Source organism: Xiphophorus maculatus, chromosome 20 (genome assembly GCF_002775205.1).
Source record: "Xiphophorus maculatus strain JP 163 A chromosome 20, X_maculatus-5.0-male, whole genome shotgun sequence".
Classification (NCBI taxonomy): Eukaryota; Metazoa; Chordata; class Actinopteri; order Cyprinodontiformes; family Poeciliidae; genus Xiphophorus; species Xiphophorus maculatus.
The window spans coordinates 19,494,604-19,518,626 of record NC_036462.1 but is presented as its reverse complement, the minus strand read 5'-3'; the positions used below and the strand labels follow the sequence as shown (position 1 = coordinate 19,518,626).

Sequence of the window (24,023 nt, the reverse complement as noted above, 5' to 3'; positions counted from 1 at the left end):
ATTTCATTATACATTTAACTTAATTCTGTATTTAATAAATCAGATAATAATAATCTTATAAGTCTATCCAAATATATGTGGACCGAAAACATTTTTTAAATTATTACTATTATTATTATTATTCGCAGTTTTAGTCAAATTATCGCATAAATATTTGACAAATCCTTCGTAGTAAAGAGGTAAAAAAAAAAACAACTAAATTCTGTCGCTTTTCACAGTTCGTTCCCTAATGACCGCCTGGGTTGCACCACAGTCAGTTAAATAGGGGGGTTATGTGCTGTTAAAACCTTTGGTGTCGACTTTCTGTACAGTAATTAATTTTATCAACGGGAATTCCACGTTTTTCTCTGACTAATATAAATGCTTTGTATTTTATTGGTGGAATTTAAGAGGGGAAATTAGTTTTATGTTTCTTATATTAGCGCGTCTCCCCTTCTGAACTAGCAACAATGGACCATCCGGGAAGCGTGCTTCACTGTTTGGGGAAATACCTTCACCGAGCGGTCCTTCCAGACCTCCAGCGCAGTGCTTTAGCTTTCTGTTTTGTTTTTATGCTGGTAACAGTCTCCACTGCGTCGTTTTTAACGGAAACAACGGCGCTTCTCTGTGTTGTTTGGACTTTCACTGTTACCGTGTGTCTGCAGGGAACGGTTCGGGTCTGCCCTGACTGACTTCAGCTGCACCATGTCCGATTCAGCTCTGCTGCTCCTGATACTCTTCCTCCTGCTGTGTTTGGTGCTGACCGTCGGTGGGCTGCTGGTGTACTCGGGGCTCCTCACGGAGGTGGTCATTAAAACGGGAGCCCCTCCGATTAGGAATGTCACTGTCGCCTATAAGTTCAAGCAGGGCGCCTACAAGGACAGCGGTGCAGCCTTCACGGAGACCTACAGCATCGGCCCCAAACTCAGGGCCATCGGGATTTTCTACGATGACCCCAAAAAGGTGAGACCCCCCAGGGCCTCGGAGCCCATACACTGCATTTTAACTGTACTTGACCCCATGACATAACTGTAAAACACAGTGTACTCTGCGTGCTGATAAGTTGGTAAAGTTATGGAGATACGGTCTATTTGACCTGGGCAAAAGTCAGAAGGTTGGTGTTCAGGAAGTTGCATCATTTGAGAACTGACAAGTTTTGGATTTTAGATGGAGTGTGCATATCTATTAAATATCTGCATCAATATTCATGTTCATATTCTAAAAATGTCTAATGGTAAGTGGTCACAGAAATCACAACTTGGGTTAAACCCTCAATTTGATATTTGGGTGAGGTATATTGTCAGAAATATCAAGATAATTGGTATTTTCGTTTTTGGGCTTCAATACCAAATTTGACATTTATTTTCTAAGGACACATCGTAGAAATATTGTTCAGCAGAGAATTAAAGAATTACAACATTATTCCCATTCGTCACGACTCCAAGCTTTTGTCACAAACTTTTATCAGATTTTTAAATTTAAATTAAAGATATGTTATCAAAGTGCATAATAGTGGAAAATCGTGTGAATCTTTAATAAAAAAAACTTCAGTATGTTCAGTAAAACTTTCTTGAATTGTTGTTATAGATTCATTTATTTTAGACATTTAAAAGCGTAACAATATACAAAGTATTTAGGAACTTGGTTCACAGAATAAACTATTTAATCTAGCAAAGGGGAAATAAAAGAAAACTGAAAAAAATGATTACAGCCACATTTACACTAATTGAAAGTTTTTAAAAAAAAAAGTTTTTAAAAAATCAGGCAAACTTTTTTTTATATTTAATTTTACTGACATGAAGAAAAATGTGGTCATAAAAATCTAATAAATAATCTTTTCTAATGTTGTAAGGAATAAACAATTCAATAAATGAGGCTCGGAGTAATCTGTGAGAAAATCCCTCGCTAAAAACTTAATGACCTCAGTGGGAATAAATCAAGTTCTATGATGTTAAGCACTATTGCACTATTATAGTAGAGTTTTCTGGTGGAAGATTTCAATTTTAAAGACATTGGTCTTTTTTCCCCATGCCTTTTACATGTTGTATATTCTGCAAATCTAAGCCGAAGTTAATTGCTTACATGATGTACTGAAGTTACTTTTTACTAGCTAGTACAAAGGTGACAACTGGTACAAATCCTGGGCTTTAGTATTCAGTGTGGGCTTGTGTTGCATCCAGTGGACTGTTATGTGTGTTGAGGCAAAACTTAAACAATCCTGTGAGAGCAAAAGATATCCACAAACTCCCTAAAACTGCAAATTGAAGTTATCCAAAATTACTGAACAACTTTAAAAGAGATTCTTTCTGTGCTTTGAAGGATTTTCTGAAGTAAATTTGTGGAAAGATTTTAAATCTGTGTTTGTCGTCGACTACCCATTTAATTGTAACAATTGTCATTTTTTAATGATTAAAAATGATTGTGTCTGTGTAGTGTACAGTGCAAAGATAAAAGGAGATGTAGTTCTGTGTGTATTGCTTAAGGGAATAACGTGCAGGCTGTCTTTTTACAGAACTGGGCCTGAATAAGGAAAGCAGTCAGCTGTTCCGTTGCCACGTTGCACTGTTGATATTTTTTTTTTCCCCCTCATCCGCTCATCTGCAGTTCCAGGTTTTTTCTGCAACGTGCCTGTCTCTTGGCTTAAAAATGCAAGCAAGACTCCAAATGAGAACATGAGATGTGGTCAATTAAGTGATCTCTGAACAGTGTTTTGGGCGTTTTGATCGTGATTCTTACTGTACAGGTGTAACCGGTCTGCAAACCAAGTTTTGCATAGCTGCGGTCTGTTGTTGTTTCCTACTTTCTTCACTAGTGATGTTTTCGGTCAACAAGAACTGTCCTCACACAGCTGCTGGTTAGACGAGAATGTCTGACATCCTGGCTGATGTGGGTGGAGCGTCCAGCCAAACAATAAACAGCTGACTGAAAAGGAAAGAATAACTAGACACAACTTTTATACTTCAAGTAGCATGAGTCATTAGTTGGTTTTTATAGCTGGGAGGGTTAGATCATATGGTAGACAACATGGGAAATTGAAGACATTTGTCCAAACAGCCAACCGGTCAGTCTGTTCTGTGGACAATCAACAGACGGATCAGTTCAGAGTCTGACTGGAAATGTTTATTCAAGCTCAGCTACTGACGCCAAGCCTTAAGTTTGTGATCTTCAGAGACTGTGGCACACTGACCAGACGGTGTTTATTTTTCTGCTAACACCTACCAGCTCTCTGTCCTGTTTTTAAGTCACGGCTTTTCATTGGACTGCCGGATCTGAGTCATTCCAGTAAATAATTGAGGCAATGCGAGCTTAGAAAGGTTTTTGGAGAGCTGGAGGACTGTGCCTGCCTCATGACTTTTTTGTTCCTGTGAGTGTAAATGATCCTTTACATGGACTGTCTAGTCTGGGAGGCCAAGCAGCAAAAGCTTTCACAGCTTTCCGTGTAAATTACCATCGCATAAATCTGATTGTATAACACTTCTGCATGCTTTTGCAGGTTTAAGCAATGTCTGAGGGATTAAAGCTAATGAAATGTCTAAAACCTTAATTATATGATGTTCCCTTTAGTTTGTTTTGTAGCAGTCAAAACACTCACCACCTACAATGAAAAGAAAATGAAACTTATAGGCTCGATGGAGCGGAGCTTTGGCTTGGAGATGAAATTCCTTCCTCACAGTAATTGCTGGTTTTATGTTGCAGAACTCTAATTCTCCCATAAAGATTTTGATTTTCATCCGTGCTTCTTAAAGTTGAGCAAATACAATCAAGACGCGTCTTGAGATGAACTCCTGAAAGATTAGATTTAGAAACTTTAACTGTTTTGCCGCTAAGCCATCTTGTTGAAATCTCAAATCAGTTAAATTTCTGTATTAAATAATATACATAGTTTACTTTTAGAAAATCTTTACATTGAGTTTAATGACCAGCTGTTTTCCACTCACCAACCATGTTCTGAACTCTTCAGAAGTGCTATTGTTTATATAAAAGTGTTCACAGTACTTTCAAAATCCCATGTCTTTTCAACAAAATGTAAAATAAAAAGCTTTTCTACCTTTGATTTGACATTCACTCTGTAAGATTTAAGCAATCAAATCTTTCTCGGAAAAGAGGTTCAACATTTACTTGAGGTTTCATCTTCCATCAGGTCTAGTGAACTTGAATAAAGTGAAGTTGTCCAAGTGGCATTTTACACAAGAGAGTCATCAATAACTAGAGGAAATTTGAAGCAACAATAACATAACAGATTTTTTTTTTTTTTTTCAGAAATTAATTTTAATACAAATTGCATTGTGTCATTGAGCATGCTGGAAACCATTGTTTAAGTGGGCTTTTCATGTTATCCTTCAGGTTATTCAACTGATTGTACCATCTACTCAAAAATAAAAATTAAATCAAGATAGAAATTGGGCAAAGAGGCAGCATGGAGGGCATTAACAGCCTGGAAGGAGCTGCAAGATTGTGTTTCCAGTATTGGTTGTATTCTAAAATCCTCCTTTGAAGAATTGTGTAATAGTCCAAACTTAAACCAAACTTGAACTTCTGGGCTACAATTTGCTGGGCTTTGTTGCTATGAGACTAACACAGCATATCGCCAAAAGAATGGCAGAAATACATTTTGTCCCACATCTATTCTCTCATTATTGTTTTCTAAATTGACAACTGCAAGCTGGTGGGACCCGTGGACACTAGATGGCATCATTGGCATTTCTGGTTGAGTTTATGCAGCAAGCAGGAGCATCCTCCAAATCATATATCTTTGAATGTAATTTATTATAATGGCAAAGAAAATGTGACTGATCCATCAGCCAGTTTCATCCTATCGAAATAAAACTGAATTTTGCTCTTGGCAAAGCAGCTGATGACTGCTGCCCTAATTCAGTGGTCTTTATCTGAGGTCTGACTCTTGATCCATGTGATTATCAGCAGGTCCTTTTCAGTTACCTATTATTCCAGTTGTTGTAAAGTCTTTATTTAATAAGTATGATGAAAGCTAATGGGTGCCAGTCCTGAAGATTAAGAATTAAAGCTAACCCACATTAACCAATTAAAGAGTGTTTTTTTTAATACACTGTCACACATACAGTTCGTTTGACTGTATGTGTAGCTTTTTGTGATGTTCCAGAATGGTTTGATTAGTTTACTGATCTGTTGTGATGTTGATGCAAAGATTGCATTCATCTCATTTCTCCTGCTTGTTATGATCACACACATGCTGTTTATGTTTGCATAAAGGCCTGTAGCTGTTATAAAGCACCTTTTCACAAAGGTTTTACAAATACAGCAACTTAGTAGGTTGGCTAACTTGTCAAGCAATCACAAGAGTAAGGACAAAAAAAACAAATTCGTGGTTCTCAGTTTTAGCTCTTTGTTGTCTTGCGGAAATAAAAGGAGTGAAGAATCTTAATGTGTGTTGCCTGTTTGAAATTTCCAGAAGAAAATGAAGTGTGTGCATCACATAATGTTCTGATGATTGGCTTTGAACCATGAGAAATAAACTAATAAAGTATTAGAGAGGTAAAATTCAGACACACACTTTTCATTGATCTTGTAGGAGTAACAGGCTGCATATGTGAGTTGATGGAGTTTTTTAAACTATAAATGATCTGTGCGGAAGATACGTCAGACTCTTACTACCCGCTGTTCTCATGCCGAGCCACTCATGCTCCCTTCATGACATGGTCGAGGTGGAAATTTACAGACGTGTTTGGGAGTGGCAGTGAGAAACGAGGGAAGGCGTAGAGATGCTGCGGAGGATGGCGGTGTAAAAATGGCAGTATTCTCACCCACCTTGGGAGCCTTGGAGGGATCCTGCTCATCAATCGGAATTTCAGATCAGAGCGCCGAGCATCCCTTCACTCCCCGGTAAAATTTACTACCATTTTACCGCTGCTTGTCTGTCTGTCGACAGCAGCAACATGAAAGGGAGGCTCATGGAAAGAAGGTGCCGCTTTTAAAATTGGATAAAAAATGAGAAATAAATACACTGATGCTCTGGAGTGCAGTCCCACAGGTTTTTAAGTCAATGTTATGCAAGACTGTGCTCAGGCAATATATTTCTCTCTGTCTTTTGCACCTTTTGCATATGTACAGAGTAGGCAAAGGCTGGGATAAGGTTATTTCTGCAAATTCCTACTTCTGTTGAAATAATATAACCTTTATTATTACAGCTGTAAAAATTTTACTATTGATATTTACTTTGCATTGTATATTTTTACACATATACTTAAACAAAATTATGGAACATCCTCCTGCTAAATTGCAGGAGATCAGAACTTTCTGCTGTTTATTCTGGCTACTTCATTAATTAGCTGTGCTATCTACTCTAAAAGAACATGCATTCAGCTGCCTTAAAGACAGGCTACTTATAGTTTGCGAACTAAAATTGAAAACCCTATTGTCTTAATTAGAGAGGAGTGGGATTTCTTTGGTTTCCACACTATAACTTTTTGCAACTTTGAAGGATTTCCAAACTGCAGAATATTTCTGGGCCACCTGGCTTGAGTTGCCCCCACACACACTAGGCTAAGCGCTGCTTGTTTATAATAAAACAATGTTTTTATACACCTATCAGTGATGGCAAAGATGGGTTTAGTTAAAGTATTAAACTGGGTGCAAGACTTGGGGAGAGCAGCAATCGCACTGTTCTCGCGCAGTCTTTCAGCGCTTAGTTGTGCATTTCTGAATTTTTGTAACTCAGCGCAGATCAGACACACCATCTTTCATTCAAAATGATCTATTTGGGAGGCGTTCTTGCTGAGCAGCTTCACTTGTATATGATCCCCTTATGAAGGTTGTTGTTTCAGTGAGTACTGCACCAAGGTGTGTCTCAAGTATAAAAGCCTCGACTTGCTCAGTGTAAACCTCTAAAAGTGCAACTACAAAGTCTTGTTCTGAGGATGCAGTGAGACAGATGTGAGAGCATATAAGCTTCCAGCCGACTTTGAACATTTTTTAAAACAAAAACATGGTGGGCAGCTGAACTTCCCTAGCACCCGGACCACTGGGCTAAGTACATTTCCTGGGGGAAACCCTGTTTTGTGGAACATAAGATTCCCATCGTGGATATGCAGCCAGGAGATTGGTTGACTCGGCCTGATGCTAACTTGTCAAAATTAATGAAAATCTCTACTAATTGTCTTTGACACCTTCTTGAAATTACAACCCCAAATAATTAAGAGAGTTCTGAGGGTAAAAGTAGGTGCAACCTGGTACTAGCCGGGTTTAAGTAATAAAGTTATCAGTGCGGTTACAGTACATATCGATGCTGCTGTGGGCTTGGCAGAGTTGATCAGAAAGATAGGTTCATTTTAAAAAAGAATCCTGTTGCATTTTATCAGATGGTATTTTTCTCTGTTTAAATGTCTCTTAACATCAGTCTTAGCTTGTTAACCTGTGACGCTCAGCTTATTGAAGCAGAATATTCATCATAGGAGCACACAGCAGGAAACAGGGGGAAGAGACTCTCAGAAACGAGGCACGCCCGTCAGAACATGGAAGATTTAATTCACCCACATATTAACTCCCTGCTCTGCGACATCTGGCTGCAGGAGTGCCACAGTGTCCAGCTGGCCAAGAAGTGGTAAACCATCTCCACAACTGTGGCAGAGGGAAAACTGTCCTGCCTCCAGCAGCCTGCTTATCTTCACCAGTAATTATACATGCCAGAACTCCCAGGATGCCACGTGTAATTACCAGCTCAGGCTGAGCGCAGCCTAAAGGGACCGAGCTGTACTTGGTAAAAGCAAGACAGAAAAATAGACTTCTGCTGGATCTTGACTTTCAGGGCATTTGGGGCCCGCATGTCACCGCATAACAGCAGATGTAATTTGATTTGGATACTCTAAGGGCCATTTTATAATGATGGCATATTGATATTTAGTTAGAAAAAGCTTTCATTTAATTTTCACATTCATTTGAAGCCATTATTTTTTCATTAACTTAATATGTGATAAATGAACAGGATCACTGGTTTTGTGCGCCAATTATAAAACAAGCCTCCTTGTTTATTTGCAAACATGGAGACAAAGAAGATAATTTTCTGAAAATATGGCACAAAGAGCATCTCTCCTTTGAAATGTTTTAGCTCTTACTGTTTAACAAGATGGATTGAAATTAAAACTGAAACAGAAATTTTGCGCAATCTAAGATTTTATTTCCCTTAAATAGTATGCAGTTAACTTTTATGCCTATAAACACTTTGTTTTAATCAGGTTTTTCTCTCTGCAGCTGGATTTCAAATGTTCTGGCTTTTGCATATCCTTCAAATTAAAACTACTGTGAACAGATGCAGCTCAGACCAAGACAAACAGTATACATAAAAGCTCTAGAAGAAACACTAATGTTCTGCCTTTTCAATATCTCATAAATTCATCTTCCTCTTATCACATAAATCGAAGATATTGGGGCTTGCATTGCATCTCTTCTTTGTAAGAGTTTTTGTTTAGCTAAAGGAGATAGATTATTCACTGGATGAAAAACAATCATTTTTCTTACTCAGGAAGCGATAACCATATATATTTGTCTCTGTGATGCCAGTCTAGCAAGGTTAAACCAAGGAGGATTTAGAAAGGGTGTCAGAGCCCCTCAGTTTGGTAAGAATAATACATCTCAAGTCTTTTCATCATGTGTATGAATTGATAACTTATCTTAATTTACATTTATTTATCACAAAACTTCCTAGTCTCATTAAGGAAACAATATATTAATTTGAAGGGTAATTTATTTTACTTAGTCAGTGAGCTCTAATTGAATCCAAAAAGGTAAAAAAGGTTGGGTAAAGTAAAAATTCTCAAAAAGGTTCTCACTTAAAGTCAGTGTTGCTGCTTCAAGTAAAACTAAAGGACTGTAGCAGTGGTAACTCATATCAATAAATAACCTACTGATAAGCATGCTAGCTGGCTTCACGGACTTGGCTTTCAAACTTCTGTCAGTGACACGAGTGATGGTTGGTGTTATTTAGGGTACCTCATCAGTGAACAGTAACAGGTGGGGGAGGGGCAGTACTGTATTCCTAGGATCCATACAGGCAAAAAAAGATGGTCACTCAGGCACTTTTTCTGGCATTTCATTAAATGGAGTTTTAAACAATTTATTATTAGGTGACAAATAATGAGAATTAATTCCCATCATTCATTATTCTCTCTGGCCAGCATTGTATTTTCTTCCTGGTCATACTTCATAGTACTAATACTTTAGAGTTGTTGGAGCTAATTTTTGAAAATGTTTGTATACTGGTAACCGGACCATGTTTGGTGATGATGTGTGATTAGAAGAGAGTTGGGATTTCCCAAACTTCTAATCCATCTTCAGGTGTTACTTGCAGTTTCTGTTTTAATCAGTGTCTTATTTCTATGGCAGCCTATTGGCATTTCAACCTCTGCCTTCCTTAACCTGCCCTAAAGTTGCAAACAAGCTCAAGAAATATGACCAGGAAGAAAATACAACGTTGGCCTGAGAGCAGAATGGATGAAGGGAATAAATCCTCATTATTTGTCACCTAATAATAACTTGTTTCTCTGCCATGTATTTCTTTTCTGTGTATCCATCTGAAGGCACATTAACAGCCTGAAGCAAAGAATTGCTTTTAAAATTACTTTTCTTCCAACAAGTCCCAGAAGACTTGGCTTAAGGGAATTAGGAAGAAGTGAAAATAGATTCATTTGTGTTGCAGAGCCACCTTAAAGTTTATGTAGTCTTCATGCATTCTTTGTTACTGTTCACTTTGAGGTGCTTAAAAGGTCTCGTTATATGAATCAGTTTTTTTTGACAGCCTCACTGAGAAACATAACACGTCAGTGTTCGGTAATTGAGGTAAAAGCACCACAGCCTTCCCATTATTTAGCACGTTCTGCCACTCACTCAGGCCACATAAGTCCCAGTTGGCTTCCCCCCGCTACCTGTGAAAAATGAAATCACCCACTGCCTTTTTGTAAAACACCTCTCCGCCGGCTTGGACAGCAGCCTCCAACAAATTTCTGTCTTTTTGTGGCTGCAGTGTTTCAGACAAACAAAACAACCGCGGTCGAAAAGACCAGACAAGTCAAGTACACAGAGTGATGTTCCTCCCTCTCCTAATTGTCTGTTGTCTCTGGGGTGTGTTATCTAGAGGGAAGCAGAGATGAGATGTAGTCGGGGCGGCTGTTTGTACTTGCCACTGTGTGGGATGTGAATGATAGCTAGAGGCTTGAATGATATCATTAGCGAACTACTGGTTTGGCTAACACACTCTAGTCCATCAGAGTGGAAAGCAGGAGATGCAGCGAGATATAAGATGGGGAGGGAAGGACTGTGGGAGGACAGTTTTTATCCCTCTCTGTGTTTGGATACTTGCTGTTGTGTCTTATCAAAGACCACCAGTGTTGACAGGGAGTAGCTCTGTGCAGAAGCCTTGCTGACAGGCCAATACACTTGATGCATCCATGTAGGAAAGAGGCGGGGATCCTGAACAATCTCTGCAGATAATTCACTTTGAGTGGAAACAAAGAAAATCAGACTAAGAAAACAGTCAGCATAGGATGCTCAGCTATCGTTTTTATTGCACTGGTGATTAAAGTAAAATTATAGTCAGAACTGCTAAATTTTTAAAACGCAATTATAAGAAAGTTGACTGCAAATCAATTAACTCATTTTCTAGCAAAAATGTTGCAACAACGAGCATATTTCACTTTGACATGGGATAGACAAACAAAGTAATGCATTAAAAAAAGGAAAACAAACATTTGATAGTTACTTGTGCATACAGTCATCAGTTCAGTCCCATTGATCCGACTATCCTAATTAAAATCCATTACAAACAGTGTCAGGTGTCACCTAATTATTAAGTCAGATATGTCCGTGTTTAAATTAATTTAAGTTTATGTCCAGATGTCCTGTGAAAGCCTCTGAGTTTTTTTTCTTTAGAACATTATTGAACACCAAGACCAAGGGTTGTGTTTTATTCACAAGGATGAAGTTGTGAATAAAACAGTACCCTAAGCTTTGAACATACCATCTATCACTGTGAAAATGAAATATAATACAACTGCCAAGAAATAGCCATCTGCACAACCTGACCAGCCGGGCAAGGAGAGCATTAATCAGAGAAGCAGATCTGAAGGCCCATCGTATCTCAGGAGGAGTGAACCGGTCAGAGTTGATATTAATATGAATGGAGCTACATATATTGCACGCCTGGAAGAAAACTAAATGATTTGAGCTGAGTAGTGTCAGTGACCCTAAATATAAAGCTAGAGCTACAAAAGAATGGTTTCAATGAAACTCCAGACCTGAATCAAACAGACGCAGAACTTGAACACTGACATTGACAGAGCCTCGCCATCTGATCCGACTGAGCTTAAGCTATTTTGTGAAAATGAATGGGGAAAACTTCCAGTAGTTCTCCAACAAAATGCAGTTCTAATTCTATTGAATTAAGGGCATGGATGCTTTTCAAATTTTTTTTCAAACATGAAACCAGGAATTTTTTTCTTTCAGCCTTACAATTATGCTCTATCTCTTGTTAGTTTGTCATGTAACATCCTAACAAAACACACTGAAGGTTGATGTAACATTAAAAAATGTATATGTGGTATGAGTACCTCTGCAAGCTGCTTTAGATCTGTATTTTGTTGTATTGTGGCGATAATTTATTCTGACAATGCTAACACAGCTGCATGGCTCCTTCTGTTTGCAGTGACTCATGGCCTCTTTGTAAACAGATGTGGGTATACCTCCTTCCCTGTCAACGGCAGGTGATCTTTGTTCTATGACTCACTGTAGAGCACAGTGTCGGGTGATGGCAGACTTTCTCACATTAAACAGACGTTGTCAGTCACTGTTGTCAGGCATGTAACACTGATTTTTAAAGGGCACTGACGGGATTGTTCAAATAGGTTTGAGTTACGACTCTAGAGCTGCTGTCGGAGTAAAACAGGACGATGAAAACCGCGCAGTGTTGCAGCAACAGAGTGGAGGCAAAAAATATCCCAGAATGTGAGAAATGAGATCCAAGGGGGAGAGAGTGTTGAGGGTAGATGTGATAATTATGCGGGGGGTGACGGGGGGGGACATGTAGATGAGTGTGGCTGGCTCCCATCTGTGCCCACTTTGTGCCATCCTTCCACAGACCGCTCTGATCACACAGCAGAAACCCGCAGCAGGCAGGTCTTAACCCATTCCCGGGCAACGGAAACTCAAGCTTTGTTGCTTGACCTATGGGTTGAAATGAAATAAAATTAGATCTATATAGTATATTTAATCATAGCATCAAAGTGTGTAATGCTGCAATCCCAACTGATTCAATATTTGGTGGGCTATTATACTTGAAGTGGCAGGCATTAATGCTCTGCATGCCAATAAGATCTTGGCAAACTAGGTGGACTTTTGCTGCACTCAATGCCAATGTCTGGTAAGAGTTGCTTATTTAGAGTTACTGTGTTACTTTATGTATCTTTTTTAGTTTTCATTCAACCAAATGAAAAGTAAACATGCCTTAATTATGTTTATCACATTTAAAAACTAATAATGTACCTCTTGATTTTTTAATATATTTTTTTTTACATTTTGGAAACGCACAAACTCAGACATTTAAAACGATGTCGCAGAATCTAGAAAGTAGTGGGCTGGAACATGAAGCACAGCAACAAAAAGTGCTCTTGTAACAACAGCTCCCACTCTCCATCTGTGGCTGTTAGACAGAAACTGTCTGCGAGTCGACGCAAGTGGGAAATTCTCTGTCAGATCCGTTTCTGACTGACAACCAGCACGGCGACTGTTCTGCCTCTGTCACATCTGCATGCAGATATGTGGGCACTTTAACAGACATAAAGTTGGCAGAGTTACCTGTAAGTGAGTGAGATCAAGCCTCGCTGCCAGCTTGTGTTTGCTCTCCTTAAGTAACACCAAGAGAGACAAACAAGCTTAGCTGGTCTCAGGAGCGCTGTCCTAATCCAGTATTTAAAAAAAAAAAATTTTGTTGGTCCAGAGATAGAAGATTATGAGGCAATTTCTTTCTTCAACTTGGATTTTCAGCAATGACCAATGGCCATCTGGTGAAAGATGTTCACCAAAGCTGGCAGATTTCTGCCTAGTGACACTTATGACGATACAAAAGTTGCTACGTCACCACGTTTAAATCAAAAGGCTTCTATTTTTAATTCCACACATACAGCTTCACGCTGGTGCAGCATTAAGCACAACGCTAGCGCAACAAGGCCAGATGTTTACTTACCAAAAACAAACTGGAATTACACAATATCGTCAGTTCTCCTAGAATAAAGATCACTTCTGTTACTGTCAGAAGTTTGAAAGCCACGGTTGACAAGAAGTAACTTGCAAGTCCAAGAAGCTTGGTGCAGCCATAACAATGCAAAGGAAAACAGAGCATCATACTTATATTTTTAAACAACTACATAATGGTGAACATTTTAGTGTAAGACGTCTGGGGTGCAACTGGCATTATAAAAACAGCAGCCTTTGTGTGCTTTTGAGAACAAGCGAGGGCGACTCAAGACTGTGACAACTAGAGTCTTACTGTATGTAAGCACATTTGATTTAAATGACTGCATAGGTGTTAGGCTCTTGCATACCTTGGTGACAGGCTAAGGAGTTAGTTCAATGACTTAAATCAGATGTTGGAGATAAAAGAGGTTTAAATGTTCTGTCCACTGGCCTTCGAGCACCAAAGTTTCCCATTACCCAGATACCAAGATTTTTAAAAGGCTGCACCCATTTATCCATTAGCTTCCACTTAATCCGAGTTGGGTTGTGGGGGAAGCAGACTAAGCAGCGGGACCCAGACTTCCTTCTCCCCAGTTGCTTGAGTCAGCTCCTCTGGGGGAACCCCAAAGCGTTCCCAGGCCAATCAGGAAACATAGTCTCTCCAGCATATCCGGGGTCTTTATCTGGGTCTCCTTCTGGTGGGATGTGCCACCAGGACTCCAGGCATCCAGGGTTGGTTGCAAAGCATTTCCAAATGCTTTGCAAATACTCCAGCCAAATACTCCAGCCATCCTGTTACCTGCTGAAAGTCTTGCTTGCTTCCTCGTACCAGTTCTTTAAGATGCAATAGTTTTCTTATTAATGTGACTGTGTTTAATAGTAAATATTCTCTTTTCTGTTGAGGTTTGTAAACTCAAGGACTGAGTGAAAGCAACTAATATTTGCTAATAGTTGTAGATTTACAGGAAAGACCAAAGTTATTAAAATTTGTGGCTGATATAGATTAAATTTATATTCCCTTGACCAGGAACTTAGCTTTGTTTTGTTTTAGACTGGAACCTCAGAAGACAATAATTCGATGTTAAAGGAGTATCAGTTTTGACAAAAAAAAGATTTTATTTATTTTTGATTAAAATGGTGTGTTGTAAATGATTTTATACCCTCTTGAATAATCCATAAAAATATATTTTTTTATTTATTTATATTTTTTTGCATAACAGCCTGCAAGTCCTTTTTATAATTGCTGGTCAGTGTTTTGCTTGTTTCCACTTCTGTTTTTACAATTTATCTTTTAACAGTGGTACAATAAAATACAAAAAAACCCATTAAAAGACAATTAGAAACAACTAAACAGTTCTGAGATAAAATATTTGGGCTAATGTGTGCTAAAATCGAGTTCATAAAAGTGAGTTTTCAAGAATGATAAAAAATTTCCAGTGTCTGTGCAGATCTAATATCTAAAGACAGACTGTTCCAAAGTCTGTAAACTGCCACAGAAAAGGACAACTTTTCTGTGTTTAAGAAAACTTAAATCACCTCAGGATTTAAGTTTAAACCTCGGAATGAACAATAATAGTAGTAATTTTGGAGAAAAAGTACACTTTCAACAGAAAGATATTGGAGAATAAAATAATACACAGTACCAAAACACTTCCCTCCTTTTATACCTTCAGATTCTTCCAGAGAAATGTCGCTACATAGTGGGCAGTGTCCTGTGCGAGGGCGAAGAGAAACCGGATGAAGAGCTGCTGAAGCTTTACGAGAAGTTTGGCTTCAAGGTGTTTTCTCTACCGGAAGTGAGCCATGCTGTGACCACCACCTTCCCTTGTACTACCAGTCTGTCCCACGTGCTGGCTGCTCACAGGGTTTATCCGGAACTCGGTTCCTACATTGAGGTAAGATCACACTGAATGTGGTGGGGAGTAATTTATATTTATCCCATTTATTGCAATATAGAGATCTACCTTTATCATTGAAATACAGGTGAAAGTAAACAAGTGGTGAGTTTTGCTACTCATGAACCTTTTTTATGTCCCTTTTTCACAGAAACAAAATGTTTTAAAAAGGTGTGGTTGAATATGTTATTGCAGTTGATGTATAACTTCTCTTTTCCACCTTTTCTCTATTTTTAGTCCTTCATCTGTATGGTGTTTAATTCATCACTTGAGCAAATTAGCTCTGTAAAGCAGATTAAGAATAGATGAAGTGGAGGGGAGTGAGGGTGCGACTGAGTCCTGTGGCCCATGCGTTGGGCTGCATGTTCTCGGGACAGACCTGAAAAAGCTATTGACATTTACTTATGACATTTTCACACATGAATTCATTTAAGGGGCATCTCGTCGATGTATAATGCTCCTCATTTGTATAAGTTTATGTATCTGAATTTTCCCAACATGTCCATCTGTTAACAGGAGGTTAAAGTACCATTTAGACAAACATCCTAAATCCTATATTTATCATAATGTGTGAGAATTTTTAAGTTTTTTCCTGAGTCTGACCAACTTCCTCCTTGCAGTACTTTTTACTGGCAGAAAGACTTGTGCCTGAGTGCTTTTCCTTTCTAGTTTACTAAGGCTTTAATATTTAAGCAGCCTTGTGTAGTTCTTTGAGTTGCCCACACAAAGCCATAAATGATTAGGGCTGTTAATAGCTACTGTAACAAGTCCTTCATCTGTTGTTGTGTATTGCTGAGAATAGTCCAAGGACATAGCCAGTGGCATTGTGGATCAGATGTAGCCACCTCTACCAGCATAACTAATCCATGTGAAAGTGCTGCTGTTCTTAGTAGCTGCAGCATTTTTTTCTTCAAAGGTGCTGTCTTTCATCTTGAGCTCATCCAAGTATCCTCTGAAGTTACCTGAACTTCACAGCACTCTGACTTTTATTCATTTCTATCATGTAATTCATATTTGGCTTCATAAACTTTATGGTTCCCCTTGGGGAAGTTGCTTGACTTGCTCATGTGATCACATTTTCTAGTTTTGTGGAAGAAACAGAGCAACAACTTAAAGTACCATTCTGATCTCAAGCTCAGAACTGCCATTTTTATCCCACCGAATTACAAGCATCTCCTGGGTTGGGCACTTGTCCTAAAAGTGATTGTTTTTAAGTAATTTCCTGCTTGGATTTACTTCAACCTTTCTTTTTTTAGCTAATAAAAATCATTCTTCATTTTATTCCCTTTTTAATATTTCTGTTACACTGGTAATTTTTATAAGTAGCATTTCAAAATAAGCATCTGTTTCCCATGAAACTGACTTATTCAAAGTTTTATATTAATGACAAACTATTTAAAGCAGCTTTTAAACCACAAAAACTATTGAAAACATAAATTAACACACAAGAGAAATAGTAACAGAGTGACAAAAAAAATCTATGATTTATCAGTGTTAGAATACTGTGACTGGCTAACCATTAGCCGCTAGCTGTGTTAAAGCTAGTCGACTTTTCTCTAGTGCAGGGGTTTGACACCTGTGGCTCCGGAGTTATAAGTGGCACTTTGGACTTTCTGCTGTGGCTGTCACTTTTGTTTCACCATTTTCCACAATTATAAGAAAAATGTTTCCATCTTTTTCTTGCAAAGGTTTTTATTTTATTTTGAAGCCTAAAAATAGACGTAAAATTGTGGTTCCTATAGTAGATATTTATAAAAATATATTGGATTTTTTTCTTCAAAATTTATTTAGGTGAACTGAGGGTAAAATGGCTTTCTGGTTTATAAATGTTGAAGGACAATGGAACTTAATAATTTCACACTGTGACTGTTTATGTATATATTTACCTTAATAAAATGACTAGAACATCATTGCCTTTTTCAGAAACTCTTATTATTTAAACCGAACTTTGTTCTCCCATGATGCGCCTTCTGTGAAGGGCTCTGATATTTGATGTTTTGCTGGTTTATGTGGTATCATTGATTGGGGCGCTGACTGATGGCTTTATAACTATGCATATTTGCAGATCTTTAGATCATAAGCAAACTCTCCCGTTTCTGTTTGGCTCTGTCTGTTTATCCACGTCTTTAAGGCTCTGTGGAAAACAGGCAGCTTTAGAGGACCAGGTCAAAGTCGAATATGCGCAGTGACATGGAGCTTCCCTTAGTGTCAAAATTCAGCAGTGTTTCTTTTTCGGCTGTAGTGGTGGCACATAATGACTGTCAGCTTGGATCTTTTCTAGCATGCACTTCTGTTTTATAATGTCATCTTAGAAAAAACACATTTTCACCTTTTTTCTGCTCTGTTCTGCTATGTTAAGGAAGCACCTTGTTCTTCATCTGACCTGCCCTGATAATTTGAATGGGTTTGACATCTGTGCTATCAATGGACTAATAACACACTAACATTAAGGCAGAACTGAGGAGTGACAAGTTTGTTATGTAGACCAGCTATAGAGGATGGTCAATAAATAATGGAGAGTGTGGGAGAGCCTTGGTTTAGTTGTTGTTTAACTCTGCTGGAATATGATCACATGCACTACATTTATGATTAATTGAACAGATTTGTAGTGTGAGAAACTTTAAAAAGGGGGTAACAGTTTTATGAGATGGGTGCAGTCAATTTTACTCCTTTTATATTCCTGTTAGTGCTTCATATCAGACGTGTTTGTTTACTGGTTAAAAGCTTAAATTTGAAGACCAGGACTGGGAACGTAATGTGATCTCTAGCATACAATTAAATTTAATACTGCGCACCTTATGTCTTTTCTTTTTTTATTGCTGTTATGTTATTCTTATTTTCCCTACTGCTGTTATTGAAGTATAGTAAATGTTTTGTTTTAATAATGAAATCTGTCAGTTGTGCATAAGATATATTTTTCAAGATTCTTAGAAAGGTGTGACTAATCACTAAGTTTCTTTATTGTTGGTTTATATGTCGTTTTAGTACATTTTCAATGAGAAAATTCTACATTTTTGGGGTGATTAAATTACATTTTTTTTTAGCATACTGCTTAAAGACTATTGAGAAATCTGTAATCTGACATTAGTCCTGACAAATTGTTTGCTTATGTTTTGAGGTCATGATTAAAGCAACATGAATATAAGTTCATGTTCTGTTCATTTTCTGTTTTCTTCTGGTGACAGAAGAAAACAGAAAATCTGAGACAGATGAAGTGTCAAAGCTTGTGAAATGATCTAGGGAAGCCATGTTTAATCCTTAGGAAAGCAACATTTGATCATGCAAAGTATCCATGCTTACAATCGCTGTGGTGTTATTTCAGGAGCTCGCTGAGACAAAACTGGAATCGTCCCCCTGAGCAGAAACAAGATGAGAGGTTGATAGCTCACATCCATTTAGTAATCCACTTATCTGAATCGAGCTCAAGACAACATGGAAGCCCCTTTTCTTTCATTTCCTTTCATACTGTGTCTTATCCTAATTTCATTTTCCGCGCAGGTTCCACAATTAAAATATTTCCGTATATTTTTAAATGGCATTTATGGCATCTTGGTGTGATTATTGTAGGCCACACTGGAGTTTTTAAATAGGTTTTGCCTAGTACATCATATTGTATTTTGTAAAATAATCACCCAAAATTTAAGTTTTAAGACCCTTTGAAGTTATATTCTGCAAAGATTCCTTTCGGTGCTGTGAAACATAAATCATTTTCAAAAATGTACAGAGCCAGCATTTATGTCTTGGCATCTGTTTATGCAGAAATGACATATTTTCCTTCAGAAGGTTTTCTTGTTATTTGCAGCGGAAACTTTAAAGGGCATATATTATCATCATTATAACTTCTCCTTTTCTGCTGTGTTCTGACTCATAGTTGAAGTTGGATATATTCATTTCCATTTCTAAAATTGAGAAAAATTAAAAAGAAAAAGAAAACAGCTAAAAATGTAGCAGAAAGTTGCCCAAAATGTGATGGGGTTCCAGTTAGAATTGGGATTTATCTTGTGAAGAGAATAAAGTCAGGAAAAGAGCTGTCTGAGAGTTGGGGACCTAACCAACAGGCATTTGGCATTTTAACTTATGCATTTGATGATGCCACCTTACATTCTAAAACAGCTGGGCTGCCATTGATGCTGATGAATGTAAGAGTTTGTGGGAGCTTTAAATATATATTTTGTGTTACAGTTGAAATTTAATTCATTTCTGACACTTTCCTGCCTGTCTGTGACAGCATGTTGATTCGTCGTCTCAGCTTTAATCACTTATGCAGAAACACTGCCTGCAGAACTTTTTATATTACATTATTTTTTAAAATAACAACGGAAAATTTGTTTTTAGTTGTCAACACCAAGTATTATTTCATGCAGTGGTGTGATTAGTGATTGGCCAAAGGAGTCGTGCTGATTTCAGGTGCATCGACCATGTAAACAAGAACTCAGGTGGCTTTTGCTGTGTTCTGAATAGCTCATTGGGTGAATAGAAATGTGTCTGTTTTGTCTCGGCAGCCCATCATTTCTGCAGCGTTGTCAATAAATTTCTCAAAAGCATGGGGGAATTTTTATCTGTTTGCCCTTCAACAGTCTTTTGTCAAAGGTTGTTTGTAAGAAATGAATATCTGAATCTGCTTGTTTTTCAGAGAAAACTAGAAAACATGAAGCAATTTCTGAATATTGGGCTTCATGGTTCCAACAAAAGTTAGAAAAACACTTTTCTGACTTTAATAAGAGAAGATAAGAGATAAGAGAAGATGCAATGTGGGCGTGAGCGTTTTTAGAGATATGCTCTAAGGCTGCACAGTATACAGCGACTATTTTCATCACAGGATCAGTGTGTGCAATCTTCATATCGCAAAGGACTGTTTACGATATATTCCAAGTGTTATGCACTTGCATTCAATATTCCAATGTAATATTTAACCAGTTGGACAGTCTCATAGCAGCAGATGCGCTAGACAGAAATTATATTGCTCAAAATACTAATAGTCCCAGAGTAATGGAAGTATGGATGTGAAACAGAGGAAAGAAGAAAATATGCAAATTTTACAACTGATGTAATCACAATATTTACTAATATTATCACCATCTCAGGATTTCTTTTTTTTATCGTTCAGCCTTAATGTGCTCATTAATAAGGCTTTGGATTGGCTCAAACAACTAAGTGATGCACAGTATTTGTGCTGTGCATTAAGTGGACTAAGATTTGTTAACACAGTCTGTGAAAAGTATTTGTGTGTTTTTTGTTACACTTATATATTTCAGATCATCAAACAAGTGAAAGAACATGACTTGTGTCATACAGGCATCCATACCGCTCACATTTTGTGTCTTTTGCCATCGAGTCATCACTTCTCATGTAACATTACACAAGGTTGTAACATACAGACACAGACATCTTTGACCATTATGTTTTTGTACACTCCCTTCACATCTCTTGATTTTATGCTTGTGGGTTCATTTGGCCCCATGTTTTTATTATTATATCACTAATAGACAATGATGAACCATTTCAGAGGCGAAGCAGATTTTAATTTGAAATCTCATGATACACCTGCTTCTCCCACATTCTCAAATGAAGACTTTCAATGTTTTTTTTTCTCTTTAGGTTGATAAGGTTAGAAATGTGAGAAATAATATATTTACCTAGCATCTTTTTGATGGTTCCCAAACTAGGTTGGCCTGTTATGCTAGATAGCTTTGCATCAGTAACCTTGTTTGAGTTTATCAGGTTCATTGGCATAATAAAAACCTAATCTTGCTTCCTGGACATTTCACCTAACCTGGTAAAAATAGGCCCCTTGTACTATACTTTGCTTCATAAAGAGGGTCTCTCAGCTGGTGAGAAATGATTGCTTCCTGGAGGTGTGGACTCTGTTGAAGTTTTACATTTTACCCAGTTGATAATGTTTACCAGAGACATACTGTATGTAATGCACCAGTTCAATGCCAAGAAGCTTACCAGAAGTTTCCTGCGCTGTAAGCAACCGTCCTTCACTACAAACAAAGAAGTGCCGAGCTGAACGATGTGGCTGTTGATATTAATTTAATATTTAAGCATGGCCAGCACGGCCCGAACGGCTTCGTCCACTTCCTCCGCTGCCATTGCTAAAATTACAGGCAGACTACAATAATAAAACAGCTCAGAAAATCGATGTAATTGTTCACAACTTCTCTTTCCATTCGCTGATTGGCTCGGTAAAAAATCTTCTGGAGACAATCCTAGTCGATGGCAGAAAGCCCAGACTGTGCTAGAAGCAAGAATTTTTTTTCGTGCTGAATTGCACAGGAAAACGATGGCTAGGCTACATTTCACCTACAACTTTGTTAGAAAATGTCTTCCAGACCTTTGGTTCCATAATGCTTATTATTGCCAATGTTTTCACTAGTTACTTGTTTCAGAAATGCTGTCATTCACCTGCGTATGAAGGTAATTTATATCCTTCTCTTCTCTGCAATTGTAAACCCAAACTTCCATTTACTTCTAAGATCTTAGAGAAGGTGATGGTCAAGACATCCTGAAATAAGTATTAATCCTTTTCTTTCATCACAATTAGATTACTATAATCTACTAAAAGAAATATTTGAGCACATCCGCTCTTAAACTGTTGCAAATTGTTCAAAATGCTCCTGCCACACTCCTGACAAAATCCTCCACGACTCCAAACTTGACACAAGCTTTATTGGCTTGACATTTATTTTAGAGGACATGTTATGATTCATCTACTGACTTGAAGAGCTCTTCAGAAACACACACCAGTTGTAGCAGACGGTTTTTGCACCCATATGTCCTTGGTAGGTCCCTGAGGTTCTAACCAGTCTGCTGATGGCGCCCCGAACGAAGCTGAAAACAAAATCAGACCCCAGCCTCTGGAACTCTCTTTCTTTCATAGTTGAGATCGGTCGTCTCCGTGCTCTGTTTTGAGAGAGAAAACCACTTAGCTATATTTGTGATGATCAGACAAAAAAACAACAATTTTTGATGGTTTTTCTCCCCAATAACAGGTTGACACGAAGACAGTATCTGATTGTTGTGATGGCAATCTTTACTGCAGCTTTCTAAGAGAGTGTTTTGGAGGAGTATTTTAAGGGGGGATCTGCAGAGGGTTACTTCCCTTATCTCCCACTTCTATAAAAATAAGTCCTTTTCTGGCCTGCTGTCCAGTGGCTAAAGTAAATACTTCCTCATTTGATGTGAGACTTGAACCACAGGAAACCTGATAGTAATAGGTCATCCGGTAAATGTTCTTACACACTCATTAAAATCAACTGAAAAAAGCAACGCGCAAATAAACAACTATTCAGAAGTGATTATCAGTAATGAAGTTGTCAATAATTGTGGCACCAGAGCTATTACTATGGGATTTCCCCCCCACTCAATAAATGTACTCAAATTAAAAGTAGTTTTTTTTCTCAGTCTATTAGTTTGAGGCAATATGAGATGAATTTGTTTTGAGTTTTTTTTTCTTTTTTAATTAATTAATTAAATTTCTTTTTACATATTTTTACCAAAGGTTTTAATAATGGTGCGTTTAAAATTATTTCTATTGGGTTTTGTAGTTATTGCTGTGTTCTATTCTTCTGAATTGGATAGCATAGCATAATTCTGTATGTAAATGCGCTCTGCTTTTGAAAATATTTTTCCCTGAAAGAGGAGAGTATTTAAAAGATATTTCAGACATCTTTTTCACACAGTGCACCAAGTAGAGATAGTTGGAAATAAATTATTTTCAACATGTACAGCACAGTTTTCCATCTGAGTCCAAGGAGTCTGTTGCTAAGCACAGCTTATTACACTATGTAGACGTCTTTTGATTAAAAAGAAAGTTTTCAGCATATGGCATCTGCTATTTGCCCTGGAAGTGCATAGCATTAAGTTTCTGAGTTTGTTGCATAAAGAAAAACGGTGTTCTTAACAGTTTTATGATGACTTCTTGAAAATGTTCTGCCCACAAACAGAACATGCTGTCTTTGAATACTAGCAGTGAGAGCACTGGAATACAAATTTGTTTTGACAGTAAAAAGATCTAATTTCTGCACTGACTGTTGAAATTATATCAGCAGTCAGTGATGATGGTGACCCAGTGGATCAACAGTAGCCCTTCTTTCATGTATTGGGAAAGTTAAACCAGCCCAGATCTTGGTGGATTTGGGTTGTGGTGGTGACAAGACAACACCTTCTTTGATCCTCTCCAGCCCGTCTCTATATCGCCTTAAGCCAACGTCCTTGGCTTAAGGCGTTGACTCTTCTCACCGCTCTCTGTTCAGCGATTTCTGCGTAGGATGATGCAGAATAGCAGGGGCTGGAGCCGCGACGGCATCAAAGGTGCAGAAAGCAGAGTAAAAGTCGATAAATGAGACGTGTGAGCTGGCGAGGGAGTATCTGTCTCTGTGACTGATAACTGGATGGAAATTCAGATTGGAGGAGGGACGATTCTCCGTGCTCTGTCCTGGACGTGCTCTTTAAAAATGCAAGTTGCAAGTGGATGCGAGAGAAATCTCTGTCATTATTAATGCTGTCATTCCTCTGTGTTGTTTCCTCCGTCTGTGTTACATTTTTATTGGTTAACTTCAGACTTTTCTCCTCAGGGGCTCTCAGAAATAATAATCTGAAAATAACAGAGAGCATCCATCCGGAGGTGGGGACAGCCTCTGACCTGCAGGGCTTTATATCAGGTGTTTGCACTTAATATGCCTGTTATCTGCTTGGTCTGCCATTTTACAGTCTGTAGAGGGAACACTTGTCTGTAGATGCTATATTTAGACTCCTAAGACGATGATGGCAGTTTTGCCATGTTTTTCTGTTCTTTTTATTTCAGATGGGCTGAGGCCCAGAGCTGGACTCTTCATATAATTTCATATTACGTCCACTTTCTTGTTTGCAGTGCCAGACTGTCTGTGTTGGTGGAAAATTCCTACATTGAAAGCAGAAAATTGTTCCTGTTTTACACTTAGAGGCATTTTC

General features: G+C 38.1%; 1 protein-coding gene across 1 annotated transcript in view; it reads left to right on the top strand.

The window, feature by feature from the left end:
• The first annotated feature begins 480 nt into the window (after positions 1-480).
• The window catches only part of tex264 (testis expressed 264), a 78,670-nt gene continuing 55,127 nt past the window's right edge, over positions 481-24,023 (top strand). The window contains exons 1-2 of the mRNA XM_023325543.1: positions 481-942; positions 14,847-15,068. Of these exons, the coding sequence (XP_023181311.1) occupies positions 685-942; positions 14,847-15,068 (480 nt within the window). The 5' untranslated portion in view covers positions 481-684. The remainder of the gene's footprint in view (positions 943-14,846; positions 15,069-24,023) is intronic.